General features: G+C 42.5%; 1 protein-coding gene across 1 annotated transcript in view; it reads right to left on the reverse strand.

Annotated features, from left to right (window-relative positions):
- CHRDL1 (chordin like 1) overlaps window positions 1–17,034 on the reverse strand; it is a 118,601-nt gene that overhangs the window by 72,685 nt on the left and 28,882 nt on the right. The window contains exons 2-3 of the mRNA XM_047081760.1: window positions 11,968–12,080; window positions 9,205–9,298 (exon numbers count right to left, since the gene is read on the reverse strand). Of these exons, the coding sequence (XP_046937716.1) occupies window positions 9,205–9,298; window positions 11,968–12,080 (207 nt within the window). The remainder of the gene's footprint in view (window positions 1–9,204; window positions 9,299–11,967; window positions 12,081–17,034) is intronic.

Here is a 17,034-nt window from a genome sequence, read left to right on the forward strand (position 1 = left end):
CCTTGAAAAAAAACCAGCTGAATAAGTTTGAAAAATATTGCACTCCATACACCTCTCTGAGAGATTCATAATGTATATTAATATATTAAAGGCTCTGAGAAGTCCTGCATCAAACAAAACGTATTTACCTTTCTCTAATCCAAAAAGTTTATCTGCCCAGAAACTCTCAAGTTTATTTGCCCATGTAAATGTTTTCCCTAGTGAGCTCAATTACCATCCCATACAATTGTGTTCCTTGCAACAAACTTTGGAAAAACACTGCTTTAACCCAGAAGAGTGACTGCGGTGGTGGAGGTTTCTTAAATATAGAAAACAAATGGAAGATGCATTTCGGACAAATGGGGCTTGTCAGTATCCCTCAATAAAGTGCCACCTTCTTTATCTTTTTGTGGGATCAGCTTTGCTTAACGTCCATTGAAAGAAAGAGAGAAGTTTTACTCTATGAAGCAAAGGCACAGTTTTCCTAAAAGTCTTGTTCTTAGATGACATAAGGGCTTCCAACATACTCACAGGAAATCCCATTCTTTTTTTTTTTTAAAAAATTTACTATTTATTTCTGAGAGAGAGCATGAGCAAGCAGCGGGGGCGGGGGGGGGGGTGGACAGATAGAAAGGGAGACACAGAATCCGAAGCAGGCTCCAGGCTCCGAGCTGTCAGCACAGAGCCCGACGCGGGGCTTGAACTCAAAGACCGTGAGATCATGACCCGAGCCAAAGTCCGATGCTTAACCGACTGAGGCACCCTGGCACCCCTCCCATTCTTCTTCAAAAGCAACTAAATTCCCAGGGTTTACCAGAGACAATGATCACCTCACCTGGACAGGAGACAAGTTGGGTACCATTTTCCTGAAGGAGGTTTTAACCCTTCATACTCTGTGTTCAAGGGCCAAGTGTATGAGGAAAATAATAGAAATAAAGCATGGAAGACAGTGAAAGTCACTATGATGTGAAAGAACAGACTGTATAGATACGGAGGGTCTAGTGACCAAAAGAGACTATCTCTGTGGATACCTCTCAAACATTGGTATAAGAAACTAACAATAATAGGGGCGCCTGAGTGGCTCAGTCGGTTAAGCGTCCGACTTCGGCTCAGGTCATGATCTCGTAGCTTGTGAGTTCGAGCCCCGTGCTGGACTCTGTGCTGACAGCTTGGAGCCTGGAGCCGCCTTTGGATTCTGTGTTTCCCTCTCTTTCTATTCCTCCCTTATTTGCGCTCTGTCTATATCTCTTTCAAAAATGAATGAACATTTTAAAAAAAATTTTAAAGAGAAACTAACAGCAACAATAATAATAAAGTAAAGCTCCTGCTATCCAGAGACCAATGTTCTAGAATCCTCAGAGTTTGGGATGGCTTTTTTGGATAGGTTTTTTTTTTTAAATACATTCTTCTTTTGCGGGCAAGGAAATGGCCCCCAACTGATCATCTTGCATACAGAGTCGAATTAAATGGAAAGACTATGGCAGCTGGCTGTTAGTGTTTAAAAGGAATTGACCCTTTTCAATAAAATCAAAAGGGGACACAGAATTCAGAAAAGAACCAAAGGAGAGAGGAGAGAGCAATGGAGATCACACACGAATGATGGCAAGAGCAGCACTCAGCAGCCACGTGGATGGAAGGCAGCAGATACTCAAAGAGTTGAACCAAAAGAAGATGGGGTGGCTTTGAAATCCAGAAGAGATTCTTTAGTGAGTTACACATATAATCACTATACGACTCAGAAATCCCACTCTCAAGTGTACCCCCCAAATAACTGAAAACATATGCCACAGAACAACTTGTACATAAATGTTCACAGCAGCACTGTTCACAACAGCCAAAAGGTGGAAAGAACCCAAATGTCCATGCTTCCATTTACATGAAATGGCCAGAATAGGGAAAACTCATAGAAACAGAAAGCAGATTAGTGGTTCCCAGGGGCTGGTGGAGAGAGGGGATAATGATCGTTTAAGGGGCACAGGGTTTCCTTCTGGGGTACTGAAAAATTTGGGGACCTAGATTAGAGGTGATGGTTGCCCCCCATTGTGAATGTTCTTAATGCCACTGAGCTGTACACTCTAAAATCATAAATTTTAGGTTATGTGTAGTTTACCACAATAACAATTAAAGAAACCCCCCCCTTGAACTTTTGCCCTAAAAAACACTGGAGGGAGTAAAACAAGGCTTGTTTGCTTGATTCACTTAACACTAGCAGTCACAGACATGGGCACATAGTCATAGGACAGGAAGGGGAACACAATGTGTAGAGAGTTCAGCGATTAAAGATCAAAAACCAGATTCAGAGTGGCCGAGTGACCTGCAACCCTCACTAGGAACTGTCAAAGGCCAAATGCTGTGTCTCCACCTCATCTTATAAAGGCTATTTCCACTGTGGTACAGATTTGCATGATCCGATCTTGTTCAGATGCGAGTGGTAAATAAGAGAATGCTATTGGTATAAAGTAGAAACTGCATTGGTTCATACATGACTTTCCCCAGCACATTAACATTTTGCACCATCAAGGGACAGCAGCATTATCAAGGGACAGCAGCATCATCAAGGGACAACATGAACACAACTGAAATCAGCAAGTTGTGAAAACATACAGTAATCTACCCAATCCCCTTTCACCCCACACTCTTCCTCTTGGCTCAGTTTGGCCATACTTGTAAGTCTTGCAAGTGCTTGTAACAAGACTCTTTCTGATCTTTGTGCATTTTTCTCGTCTCTAAAACTCAGCAGTTTCAAATCTTCTTTCTTCCCCCTTTCCCCAAGCTGATGACACCATTTTAAAACGTGAAGTCTATACTTACTGTAATATTCTTTTATTAGAAATCTAAGATGCCTTTTTAAGCCACGCTAGTTGTTTATTAATATAGTTCTTTTGTTAGTACTTTGGTTACAAAGTTGCATAAGTTTCCAGTTATTTTCTCCAATCTTGTTTGTTCTTTGAGCCTTGTTATTTTTCAGCATATAATTTTGCAGAATGTGGGGATTTTCAAAAACGCATCTATGGCAGCCACTCTGGAAAACAGTACGGAGTTTCCTCGAAAAGTTAAAAATAGAACTACCCTATGATCCAGCAATTGCACTACTAGGTATTTACCCAAAAGATCCAAAAATACTGATTCCAAGGACTACACGAAGCCCAATGCTTAACTGACTGAGCCACCCAGGCGCACCATCGAAGCCCAATGTTTATAGCAGCATTATCAACAATAGCCAAATTGCAGCAAGAGCCCAATGTCCATCAACTGATGAATTGGACAAAGCGGAGGTAGTATATATGGAGTGGAGTATTACTCAGCCATCAAAAAGAATGGAATCTTGCCGTTTGCAACAATGTGGATGGAACTAGAGAGTATTATGCTAAGCAAAGTAAGTCATTCAAGGAAAGACAAATACCATATGATTTCACTCATATGTGGAACTTAACAAACAGAACAAATGAACGTGGGGGTAGAAAAAGAGAGCCGAACCAAGAAACAGACTCTTAACTAGACAGAACACACTGATGGTTACTGGAGGGGAGGCGGGTAGAGGGATGCGGGAAATAGGGGGCAGGGATTAAGGAGGGCACTTGTCATGATGAGCACCAGGTGTTGAATGGAAGTGTTGAATCACTCTATTCTACACCTGAAACTAATATTACACTGTATGTTAACTAACTGGAATTTAAATTAAAACTTGAAAATGTAATTAAGAAATCCACATATCACATTATAGCAGAAATGCTTGTATCTGCTAGCTAGTTCACAACCCAACTCCCATCAAGAGACAAATGATGGGGCACCGTGGTTCAGTGGGTTGAGCATTCAACTCTTGGTATCGGCTCAGGTCATGATCTGAGTTGTGGGATGGAGCCCCAGGTCCAACTCTGCACTGAGCGTGGAGCCTGCTTAGGATTCTCTCTCTTCCTCTCCCTCACTCATGCTCCCCCCTCTCTCTCAAGAAAATAAAATAAATTTTTTTCAAAATAAAAAAAAAAGAGAGACAAATGGCATAGGGTTTCCAGCTTCTCCTTACAGTAACACACAGATTATAGTGTTATACTGGAAAGGTCATTTCTTTAACCTCCCTTGAATTTAAAAGACTGTGGTGAGGGATACCTCTCTTGGTAAAGCCACACTATCACTGTCCCTTAAAATCACATCATGGAACTAATATTTTTTCACCGTTAGCCAAAAGGGAACGCTGTGGATTAGGTCTCTGGTAAGAGATAAAATCAGGTATGTTGGCAATTTTATAACAGCTCTTTAATGACCCACGGATGCTAGAAAACCCCAACAGGAACCCAAATTTCTGAATTCTGAGTAGCGAATTAATTAAGATTAGCCATTAAAACAATTGTAGATAGTATCATGATTTAGACTCCTGGTCCCTATAAAAGTCTTCTTTTCATGATAAAATTATATATAAAGAACAAAAGGAAAGGAGCCCTGTCCTTTCTCTCTTCCTCCCCCCTTTACCACTCCACTTCACCAAAAGAGATCTGGAATTTTGTTCCTATAAATCTCTCAATATCATGGACTATGAGAGTCCTGCTTATTGACTGGGATGGATTTAGTGACCCTTCTGACTTCTGTGCAGCCTTGACTTTGTCATTAAGAATGTTCTAAATTTGAGGCACCTGGGTGGCTCTGTGCGTTAAGCGTCTGACTCTTGATTTCGGCTCAGGTCATGATCTCGTGGTTCGTGAGACTGAGCCCTGAGTCGGGCTCTGCGCTGACACTGTGGAGCCTGCTTGGGATTCTCTCTCTCCTTCTCTCTTTCTCTCTGCCCCTCTCCTGCTCACTCTCTCTCTCAAAATAAATAAGTCTAAAAAAAAAAAAAAGAAAGAAATGTTCTAACTTCCATGCAGCACCTGCCTCTTCAGGCACAGTAGAGCACGCTGTCGTATGTGACCAAGACCTGACCTCTCTGCCCCAGATACTTGGGGAAGCCCTGATGAAAAAAAATTTTCGTTTTCTCTTCATGGGAACCAATATAGATTTCTCTCAGGTAATTCTGGAAAAGCAGTGTGCGTACTTTGATTGCCACAGTTCAACAGGAACTGCAGGAGACAACCCCAAATACAGGTGGGAACCTCGGAAATTTCCGGGGTAGGGAGTTTGGAGAGCAAGAACCAGGGTGAACAGAGAAACAAATGGGGGGCGAAGGCTCTTGTGTCTTCTCCAACGGAAGATGAGCTCCAGGCGTATCTAGCAGGACCCTCCCACTGAATCCATCTCCAACCATATGAACGTCCCTAGTCAATAGGGCTACAGAATGGTATGCAAGGCCAAACCTTAGGTATATAGCTTCCTCATTTGTTTTCTCGTTTTGATACAGAACTTGTTCATCATCCTGGCCTATAAATCTTCTACTTTGCAATGAAAACATTTTCATCACAGTGCCTTCCATTGGGTTAAGACAGAAAATTAGAGCCCCCTCCTTTGACCAAACATTCCTGTGGCCCTGAAGGCAGGAGTTTCCTCATGCCTAATAATCACTGGGGCGGAAGGAATACAGAGGAGTCATCACAGCCAGTGCCCCGTCTCAAAGCAGAACAGTGACAACTTTATCTCAGATGGGTGGGTACCTTTTTACTTACAGAAATATGCTGTAAAGAGACGGAAATTCTCCTTAGTCATTTATTCTGGGATTTAACAGCCACCGTGTCCCAAAGTTCATCCCTTTATCAAACTCCATTCTTCTCTGCTATGGTTTAATTAAACCTGTTCACTCTTGTTTGATCTTCAATAGCAAGAAGAGGTGGTTTGCATTCCTGTTCAATATGGCCCAGAGAGCACAGGAGAGAACTCCCTGCTCTTTTCCCACCAAAGAGTGAGGGATGAAATGTAAAACTAGCAATAAAGAAAAATGAGCAAATAAATGAGGGAGTAAGTAAACAAATAAATAAATAAAAAGTTAAAAAAGGTTTTTAAATATTTATTTTTGAGAGAGAGAGGGAGACACAGAATCCGAAGCAGGCTCCGGGCCCTGAGCTGTCAGCACAGAGCCCCATGCGGGACTCGAACCCACAAACCTTGAGATCATGACCCAAGCCGAAGTTGGATGCTTAACTGACTGAGCCACCCAGGTGCCCCAATAAATAAAAACTTTGAAACTACAAAATCATGCCCAGAAACAAAAACAAGACTCCTTGTGGAATAAAACATAGAACAAAAGTACAGCAATAAAGGGAGGGGGCCAAAGCCGTATGGTCCATGTGGCAGCTGAGACTGGATACAGACAGTTGGGACCAGACAGCCGGGCAAGAACTATGGCCTCCAAGTGGCTTCTCATGTAAAGGTGGAAACTAGGGCCCCACTCCTCACATGTAAACAGGGATGGACATAGCTCTGCCCACCTGAGGTGGCTCTCCCAAGGTAGGCAGCTGTAGCTGAGGTCACAGTACAAGATCATTATCAGGGACTAGCACTGCACAAGAAAACAGAGGTCGAAATAGACCATCCAGGCATAAGGGAGCCCAAGCTGAAACACTAATGTAAACACTAGTGTAAACACTAATGTAAACACCTGGTTCAGAGCTAAGTGAACTGTGTGGCCTGGAACAATCTTTCCATCAGGAAGGAAGGCCTTATCCAAACAAACAAGCAAACAAACATTTTAGAAAACAAGGGGAAATTCAGATCTAAGAAAAGCCGTCAAGAAACCCAGTACAACTGAGAATTCTCACCAGGAAAAAATACAAACATTTAACCTATCTAAAATGGACCCTAAATAAACATTTAAACGCATTAAAGAAATAAAGAATAAGGTCCCAAGAAATAATAACAAGGGTTTATAAAACAGCAATATGTAGATATTTTAAAATGTAGTTCAAAAACTTAGGGGGAAATACAGTTATTGAAAATAAAAGAACAAACAGAACCCAACAGATGGCCTGAATAGTAGGCATGAAAAGGCCTGAGAAAGAATTCACGAATTGGAGGACAGAACCGAAGTAATATATCATTACGGGGAGTATGCCAAGACAGAAAAAATAAAAGAAGCATGAAGAGATAGAGGATACATTAAATGAGCTGCAAAAACATATGTCAAAGGCAACTTTGAGAACGAAGAAAAAAGAAGGGTAAGATGTAATGTTCAGAAAAACCATGAGTAAAAATTGAAGAGAAACTTGTGTCTTTTGGCTGAAAAAATGATGGACTGAGCAGGCTAAAGAAAAATAAATCCCACATCTACACCGTTCGTCATGTGCCTCAAAGAAAAAGAGGAAATCTTAAAAGCTGGAAGAAGGAGAAAACAGGTTGCCTAGAAAAGAACTACAATCCAACACCATACTTGTTATCCCCAAAGGAAGGAAGTCAACAGACCATTTATTAGTATCTTCAAAGTGTTGAGGGAAATTTTTTAGCCAGCCAAATTATCATTCAAGGATGAGGGCAAAATAAAGACATTTTTGCATATAAGGATTGGGGAACCTTCGTACTATCTCCCACAGAAAGAACTGTTAAATAAGCCTTAAAGACAAATTTCTCTTTTCTGGTATCGATGGCCTCGATTCCTTTAAAACTTGTCTTTTCTCCCAAAGGAACTGCTGGCTTATACTTTGCTTTTTCTCAATACTTGCTTCCTATTCTGCAGCTGGGGTAGGTGATAGCCATAGTGCACTCTACCGTCTTCGGCCCTGTGTTTTGTATCTGGGTCATGCCTCAACCTCCCTCCCAGGGAAGAACAATGTCTACATAGCTTCGATACATTCCTATGGCATGAGACCACTTTTGGAGGCTTCCGGTGGAAAACAAAGTGGAAAAAAATCTCCAGGTTGGCCTTTTTAATGGGAAATTTTTCTCCCACCTACCAAACCTCTCCTTCATAATCCAGTTTCAGTAGAAGCAGCAAAGAAAGAAATATCAAACCTGTAAGCCTCATTTAGGGATTTATTACAAAAACCAACTTGCAGGTAGATCTTCCGCCAGGTCAGTCTCTTACATCTTGAAGCACATACTGTCATCATCAATACTCAGAATGATAAGTGTATGACATGGCATGATCTTTTGCCACGGGGGAAAGAAGTCCCTGTGTTCATCAGCGTGTATTTTCTGATCCAGGAAAGTGTAGTTCACAAAGGGGGTGACCGAGAGAGTTTGGGGGCTTCTTCTCCATTAAACACCCCCATCCCTATAACTGAAATGTTAACTGCATTTTCATTGAACCTTATCCCTAGCCCCATTCCTACCATTGCTGCCCTGACACTTTGGGTTCCTCTCTTTTAAGTTCTGGAGATTCTTTACTACTTAAAAAAAGCACCACCTACGCCCTAGACGAGTGGTCCTTCGTGTTCATAGGGTCACGTACACCCCCTTTACAAATACCAGTAAGATTATGGATGGTCTCTAAAGGAGTTTACATGTAGACATAGTTACACCAAAAATGAAACCGTTTTAGAGGGTTCACTGACCCCATAAAGCCCACCCACGGACTCCACCTCGAGAACCTCCATCCTAGAGGAAAAAAAGATCAATTTACAGGACCACAAGGCTTCTACTGCCCAGATCCCAAGGCCATCACTTAGCTTTTCCTAGGCCTGCTGTCCGGCCCACAGCATTCTCTTAATCATTCCACGCCTGCATGCCTCTGGTGTGGGAGCCAGGCCCCAGTCAGACGTGAACAAAGTGTCATTGAGGGAGCCGCTGCCTCAGACAAACACCCTAGCCGCAAACCATCAAAGTAGACGGTTCTAACGGCCTTGTGAAAGTCTCTGCCCGCCTCCCCCTTAGATTTGCTCTTAACAATGTGTACATAATAACTGTGCAGTCTGGAGGAGGTGACTATTCAGCAGGCAGGCAGCTTTATACTGTCATAAACCTCACTGGTTCAGCTCCTTTGATTTATGCAATCCCAGCACTAATTGCTTGAGACACGTGCCGCCATGCTACAATTCCCCTGGTGCCTGCTGCCCATGGCAGGAAGAGGCTGTTTATGGCACGAACTCTCTGGGCCACAATTCCCTTCCCCCAACTGACATCCACCTTCAAATGATTAAAAGCCCAATGAAAATCTGTTACTGGGTACCCAATAACTTATTAGAGCTTAGAATAGGCCCCGCTTGGGCTATAAACAGCATTTAGGGGCCAGCATGGCCTGCCTAAAAGCGTCCTATTGTTATTTCTGTCTGGAAGTTTCCCTTCTGGGGAATTAGGCAGATGGAGTGGGTTGGGTGGAAGAGGGAGGAAGGAGAACCACAGCGGGGAAAGAGAGAGGCAATCTGGTTTTACCTGGGCAGCGCGGGCAGCACAGATGTGGAATATGCACGGGGGAGACGCAGTGAAGGCTTGGACATCTGACTCGGCTGCAAAGCACATTCCCATTCTGAAAGAGAGGAGGCAACCACGAGAAAAAAAAAATGAATGTCTTTCAAAGGTCACCTGTGGTCATGCCAGTCTGGGAAACAGGCACGCAGAGACTCACCCAGACAGCGAATGACGCATTCCCAAGGAGCTGAATGAAATCAGCATTTTCTTCCCTTTTCTCATCACTAGCACGTCTGCTGGGTTGGTGGATAGCTGGCTGGCATATCTTTCTGAAGCTGGGGTCACCACTGCTCTCGTTTTCAAAGCCTCCCGCCAACTGCGGACAAAAGCTCCTCCTGGCCTGGCTTTGTGGTGTTTCTAGCCTTTCTGGCTCCAGCTGCACATCCACAAGAGCCTAGTCTAATTACACGATCACCTGCTCAATACCACCGGAGGGAAGGGATAACCAGTGATGGGTCCCCCTTAGCTGCTACCCACCCCTGGGCATGGAGACATCCCTGACACATGGGTCCTGGATTCCACGTAACTCTGCCTGGGTCCAGCAGGCTGAATGCCTCCTCTCCGCCTTTCCTGTTTCAGTCGTAAGTTTTCGGAGAACGAGCTAGGCTTTGGAATTGAGCGGATTACCTAGTGTGCCTGGTGGCGGGGGGCAGGGGGGAGGGGGAGGGCGGTGACTGGGTCCCTGCCCAATTTACAATGACAAGATCCCTAGCTCTGACAGCTCTCAGCCATCGCTAGATCATGGGAGGCCTTTGGAAATCAATTGGGCATTAGCATATTTCCATCCATAATTCATTCCAAGCAAGGGTTACTTGCATCTATCACGCTCTTTTGGGGAAGAGGGTGACAAAGAGGATGTGGAAAGAGAAGATGCCAGCCCTTGAGCTGTTGGCTTTGGGATCATATTAACATTTTCCCTGCCCTGCAGACAGCAAAGCTCAGCCCCCAAGGGTTATCTGTCCATTTCCAATGTGTTGGGTCAAGAATCTGACACAATCTTGTCATACCAGGCAGTTAATCAGTCCCCAGATGCCCTATTTGATACCTGCCCTGGCCATTTAAAGAGGCAGGCTTCTTTGATCCAAATCCAAATGACCTTACCAGAAACCTTTTTCTTTTCTCATGGACTTTCTAGAACAAATTTTTGGAGTGTTGCATTTGGAAACACCACAGAGCCTCCTTTTGTGCCACACTCCTCAGAGCCAGGTGGTATCATCTTGAACTGAAATCACCAAAGCACATCAGAAACCACTCCTTCTGGCTGAGGCCTATGCTGATGCCTCCTTAATGCACTGAACCGAATTCTATTCTAGAGTTAATAGATTAACAAAAATAACAGTCATAGTGATAGTGATGATGACGATGATGATGACAGCAGCTGATGTCTCTTGAATGCTGTGACCAAGCACTGTTGTAACTGAAATGTATTAGTGAATTTAATCCTTATCACACCCATACGAAATACATAGTATCATGATCCCATTTTAAAGAAAAAGAAGCTGAAGGGATCGCAGAGAGGTTACGTAACTTGTCCAACATAACACGGCTCACAGGTGGCAGAGCCTGGATTGGAAACATGGTCTGTCTTGACCCCGGAGCCCGGTAGCCTCTTAACATTACCTCCTACTGCCCCAAGTTTAGATTTTCACATCCTTAAGATTCTAGAAGCCCAAATTTCTGTTTAAATGGCAAAAGAATCTGGCTTGCAAGTGACTGCTTCTGTTCTACCTGGGCACTAAGGAGGAGATACAGTCCTTCCACAAGGTCTCACGTGAGAGGCTGGTCTTGAAAATTCTTTCCATCTGCTCAGAGTTCTCTATTCTCAAGGCCTGGTACAAGGCTTCCTTTCCCAATTGGCCTAGTGCAGTGGTCCCCACCAGGGGTCATTTTGCTCCCCAAGCAACTCTGGCCATATCTTGAGACATTTTTGGTTGTCATAACTGGGATTGGTGCTATTGGTGTCTAGTGGGTAGAGGCCAGGGACACTGCTAAACATGCTACACAGTCCGGGACGGGCCCTACAACAAGGAAATATCTGTACCGGAATGTCAATAGTGTAGAGATTGAGAAACCCTGGCCTACTATGTGATGGTAGAAGCTTATCCAGAAAGATGGACCACACCTGTGGCCCTGGGTCAAGGCCACGGAAAGAAGAACATACTGCCTGTTTTGTCTATTGCAAAGATGGCATTTAACGTATCCAAACACCTCTCCGAATGATTGGTCAGGAGCCAAGGCCACGCCAAGAGAACTCCAATCATCAGCAGGTACAGGCCAAGGTTTCACAGCCTCGATCCTAATTATAGTTTCTGGTGGAGACAACAAAAAATACACTCTCCCAAGGAACCAGTGTATAACCTGTCCTCATCTTTTCTCTAAAGGCCAGCCTTGAACATGATTTTGGAAAACGGTTTTGTCTTACAATCCAGGTATTCTAATTGAGCTTTGCTTCCCCATTCCCGGGAATCAAACTCTTCTACCTTCTCCCACCATGTCCCATATCATTTGGCTAAGAGACTATAAATATGTGTCCCAAGCAAATACTCAGGGATCCCAAAGGCAACAAGCCAAAAGGCAACAAGATGAAAAAGTCAGATGTTTGTTTTTCCATAGAAGCTGCTTCCTAACTTTTCTTAGGCTTTTACCGCCCATGCTTCCCGGCCATTCAGGCAAAGGAAGTATGTCTCAGGAGCAAACTGGGTAATCATATGCTGGGAAGGATTGTACCTCTGAGCAGATGCAGTTCACACAGTAAACCAACCCATAAGGTTCCAGGTAAGGATGCCATCTCTCACCCACTCTGTACTTCTTGTCTTGAAACACACAATATGTCTCTGAATCTGTGAGGAAGGAGATGGAGAATAGGGCAGTTAGAAACCACAGACAAAGTCATAATATCCAAAGGCAATCACACTTTCCATCTGTTTTAGGGTACTTCAAGAGAAGAGGCATAGGGGATATTTCTAGAAGCCCTTCTAGGAGCTCCGTGTTCTACATGCTTTGCTTATTTGATCCTACGATGATCGAACAAGGTAGGCACTACCATTAATCTCATTTCATAGATGAGGGAAATCAAGGGTCCTCTAACCAGCAAGTAATTGACATGAGAGTCAAACCCAGGTTTGCCTCAGTGAAGCCAAGATCCTGATTACCGCTCTGTTCCAATGGTAAGATAAGGGAGCATGTTGGGTGTCCTTTTGGAAGAAGTTGTGCTCCTTGCTTTGGAAGTGCAAGCTAAGGTCTGAAATGCTGATCTCTCTTTCTCAGAGCTGCCCGGTGGTGGTGTAGGAGTAATGAATGAAAAGCACTGTGTTAAGTTCCTATAAATGGCTTTTGCCCATGCATGCTAATATCATTCAATTATTAACCAAGTATTTTACACTTACTCTTTTTTTAATTAATTAATTTATTTATTTTGAGAGAGAGAGAGAACACAATCGGGGGAGGGGCAGAGAGAGAGGGGGACAGACAGAGAAGCCGAAGCAGACTCTTTGCTGACAGCAAAGAACCTGATGTGGGGCTTGAACTCACAGACCGCGAGATCATGACCTGAGCCAAAGTCGGACGCTTAACCGACTGAGCCACCCAGGCGCCCTGGACACTTATTGTCAGGCATTCTGCTAACTGCTGGGGATAAAATGGTGAGCAAGAATATCCGTAGTCTTTGCTCTCATTCAACTCAAAGACTGTTTCTTATGTAAACAACTCCCCATTTGCTCCAAAGTAATGTCCCCTTCCCCTTTGATGAAAAGAAACTTTCATAGCCACAGCCTGTCTTGTGCCACAGTTTCTTGTATTACTTTACAGGTCTTATTTCTCCATCAAAGTAAAAGCTCCTCAAAAGCAGGCAACATTTGGGGCGCCTGGGTGGCTCAGTCAGTTAAGCATCCGACTTCAGCTTGGGTCACGATCTTGTGGCTCCTGAGTTGGAGTCCAGCGTTGGACTCTGTGCTGACAGCTCAGAGCTTGAAGCCTGCTTCGGATTTCTGTGTCTCCCTCTCTCTCTGCCCCTCACTTGTTCATGCTCTCTCTCTCCTTCTCAAAAATAAACATTAAAATTTTTTTTCAAAAAAGCAGGCAACATTTATTCTTTGCTCTCTATCACATGGCCTACTACGCTGGGGCCAATAAATGTAATCAGTTAACAACTGACTGGTAAATGAATCTCCAAACATGTGATTCACCGAATCCCATCCTCGTTTATCTCCTGCTTCCCAACACACAAGGTCAAAACAAACCAAGACTCTTCTTGTAGCAAACATATTAGTTTCCCTCACTCTCCAGTACACATTTCGCTGATGAGCAAATTGAATAAAGAAAAGGCAGATGAGCAAGAAACTGGGAGAAGATCTTTCCAACAAATAAACTATGAGTATCGGGAACTTTTGATCATTTAAATTAATAAGTAAAGGACCAACCAATCCAGTAGAAAGATGATCTATTTACTTGAGACATGAATAACAATTTGGGGGAAGAAGAAATGGGAACAGGCAATAAACAGGAAAAGATGTTCAACCTCACTAGAAATCAGAGATTCAGATTAATACTACACTGAAAGGGGCGCCTGGATGGTTCACTAAGTTGAATGTCGGACTTCAGCTCAGGTCACGATCTCACAACTCATGAGTTCGAGCCCCACATGGGGCTCACTGCTGTCAGCACAGAGCCCGCTTGGAGTCCTCGAGTCCCCCTCTCTGTCTATCCCCCACTCACGCTCTCTCTCAAAAGTGAATAAATATTAAAAAAAAAAAAGCTACACTAAGATCATTGTCTCAAGCCACTCACTCAAGACCCTCAATGATTTTTTTTCCAACCGCCCAAAAATAAATTCCAATTTACTTTTCAAATCTTTGTTTCCAACTTCTTCGGAAGAATGAGCTGGGAGAGTCAGAAAATCTGGGTTTGAATTCTAAACCAGCTCTACCTGTGTGGCATTGAGCAAGTCACTGAAACTATCAGTCTTAAAAAAAAATAAAAAATTAGAATTAAAAAACCTGCCAATCTGTTTTCCACACCTGTGGGACACAGATTATCTGCTTCTCAAGCGGAGGTTGGAGGAGTAAATGAAACTCTGTAAATGAAGAAGTACTACAAAACGTAGAGTGTCATTTTATATTAATTGTTTTCGTCTTAGAAAAGCAATGCATACTTAATGTAGAAACCTGGAAAACTTGCACAAAGTTCCAGAAAGAACAAAGTAAAAACATAAATGTATATACGTGAAAAACATTACACGCAATTCCAGCAAGAAGACAACCACTTTTAATATACTGGTAACTCAGAAATAGCCTGTGGTTGAAGAAAAAAATCAAATGGAAAGTTTCAAAATAGTTTGCACCAAATGAAAATAAAAACACGGCATGTCAAGGTCACGATCTCACGGTCCGTGGGTTCGAGCCCCGCGTCGGGCTCTGGGCTGATGGCCCAGGGCCTGGAGCCTGTTTCTGATTCTGTGTCTCCCTCTCTCTCTGCCCCTCCCCCGTTCATGCTCTGTCTCGCTCTGTCCCAAAAATAAATAAAAAACGTTGAAAAAAAAAAAAAAAACACGGCATGTCACAATCAGTGAGATTTGGCTAAAGAAGTACTCAAAGGCCTAGATCACTAGAACACTTATATTAGAAAAGGAGAAAACTCTCAAACCAATACCTTAAGAAACTAGAAAAAGTTGGGGTGCTTCGGTGGCTCAGTTAAGCGGCTGACTCTCCATTTCAGCAAAGGTCATGATCTCACAGTCCTGAGATCAAGCCTCATGTTGGGCTCCGTGCTGGATGTGGAGCCTACTGAAGATTCTCTCTCTCCTCCTCTCCCTCTGACCCTCTCCCGCTTGCTGTCTCTCTCTTTCTCTCTCTCTCTCTCTCTCTCTCTCAAAAAAAAAAAAAAACTAGAAAAAGTGAGCAAAATAAACCAAAAGCATACAGAAGAAAGGAATAATAAAGAACAGAAATCAGTGAACTTGAAGACAGAAAATCAACAGAAAAAAAATCAGTGAGATTCCATGTGTTTTTTAAAATAAAATCAATAAAATTGATAAACTCACAAAACCAGCAATGATAAACATAGAGAGGATGCCAATTTCCAGTATTAGGGACAACAGAGAGGATTTCTTTAAAAGGATAAAAAAAAGAATATTATGACTAACTTTATGCCACTTAATTTAGCAAACTAGATGAAATGAATGAATTCTTGGAAAAACACAAATTACCAAAGCTCAAAGTAGAAGAGCTAGAGAACCTGAATATTCATATATCTTTTAAAGAACTTGAATCTGTAGTTCAAAACGTTGTCACAAAGAGAACTTCAAGGCCAGATGACCTCATTAGTGAGTTCTATCAAACATTCTACCAAACATTTCAGAAAAATGAAGAGGAGGGATTGCTTCCCAACTACATCGTTGATATGAGAATGACACTGACATCAGAACCAGATAAAGGTGTTATGAGAACAAAAATAAGTCTACAGACCAACGTCCCTCCTGAACACAGACACAAACATTCTCACTAAAATTTTAGTAAATTAAACCTAAGGATAAATAAAAAGGATAATATTTTGTGAGCAGGTGGGATTTATCCTGAAAGTTAAAGGCTAATTCAAGATTCACAACATTCCCAATTCAGTCAACCTAATTCACCATATCAGCAAATGGGAGAAGAAAAATCATGTAATTATCACGATAGATGCAAAAAAAGCATTTAACAAAATTCTATATTCATTCGTGACAGAAACTCTCAGCAAAGTAGAAGGGGGGTCTTCCTCAACCTAATAAGGGCACCTTAAAAAAATTTACAGCTAACAGCATACTTTATGGAAAAAGAACACTTTCTCCCTGAGATTGGGAGTTACTCAAAGATGCCCGCTCCAGCACTCTGTGGAGATCCATGCCAGTGAAATCAGGAAAGAAAAAGAAGGAAAAGGTATGCATATTGGAGAATAAAACATAAAACTGTTCTATTCATAGATACAGCTCTCTACAAAGAAAAATCCCGAAGAATCTATTTACAGTTACTAGAAACAGTAAGAAAATTTAACAAGATTACAGAATACAAGGTCAATATCCAAAAGCTGATTATGCTAATGTATTCTAAAATAAATAATTAGAAATTGAAATTTGAGGGGCGCCTGGGTGGTTCAGTCGGATAGGCATCTGACCCTTGATTTCGGCTCAGGTCATGATCTTATGGTTCCTGAGACTCAGCCCCGCATTGGGCACTATGCTAATAGTGCAGAGCCTGCTTGGGACTCTCTCTCTCCCTCTCTCTGCCCCTTCCCTGCTCATGCTCTCTCTCTCTCTCTCAAAAATAAATAAATTCAAAAAGAAAAGAAACTGAAATTTGAAAAAGTATCATTTGCAACAGCTCCCCCAAAACATGGAAATACTGAGCTATAAATCTAACAGGGTATGTGCCAGACCTGTACTCAGGAACCTACAAAACAATCATAAAAGAAACCAAAGAAGGCCTAAAAACCTTGTTTGTGGATTGGAAGTCACAATATTGTGAAGATGTCAATTCCCCACAAAGTGATTTATAGATTCAGTGAAACCCAATACCAAATATTAGCAAGATATTTTGTAAAAATTGGCAATCTAATTCCAAAATTTTTATGGAAAGTTAAAGGAGAATAGCCAAAACAATTCTGGCAAAGAAAGATTTGGTCTCCCATCCAAGTAGTAACCAGGCCCGACCCTGCTTAGCTTCTGAGATCAGACGAGATCGGGCGCGTTCAGGGTGGTATGGCCGTAGACTGACAAAGAAAGATTTGGGAGGACACATATGATGTCATTTCAAGACTTAATGT

Source organism: Lynx rufus, unplaced genomic scaffold, assembly GCF_022079265.1.
Source record: "Lynx rufus isolate CCGP_SWC_20201006 ecotype Redwood Valley unplaced genomic scaffold, mLynRuf1.p SCAF_19, whole genome shotgun sequence".
Taxonomy (NCBI): domain Eukaryota; kingdom Metazoa; phylum Chordata; class Mammalia; order Carnivora; family Felidae; genus Lynx; species Lynx rufus.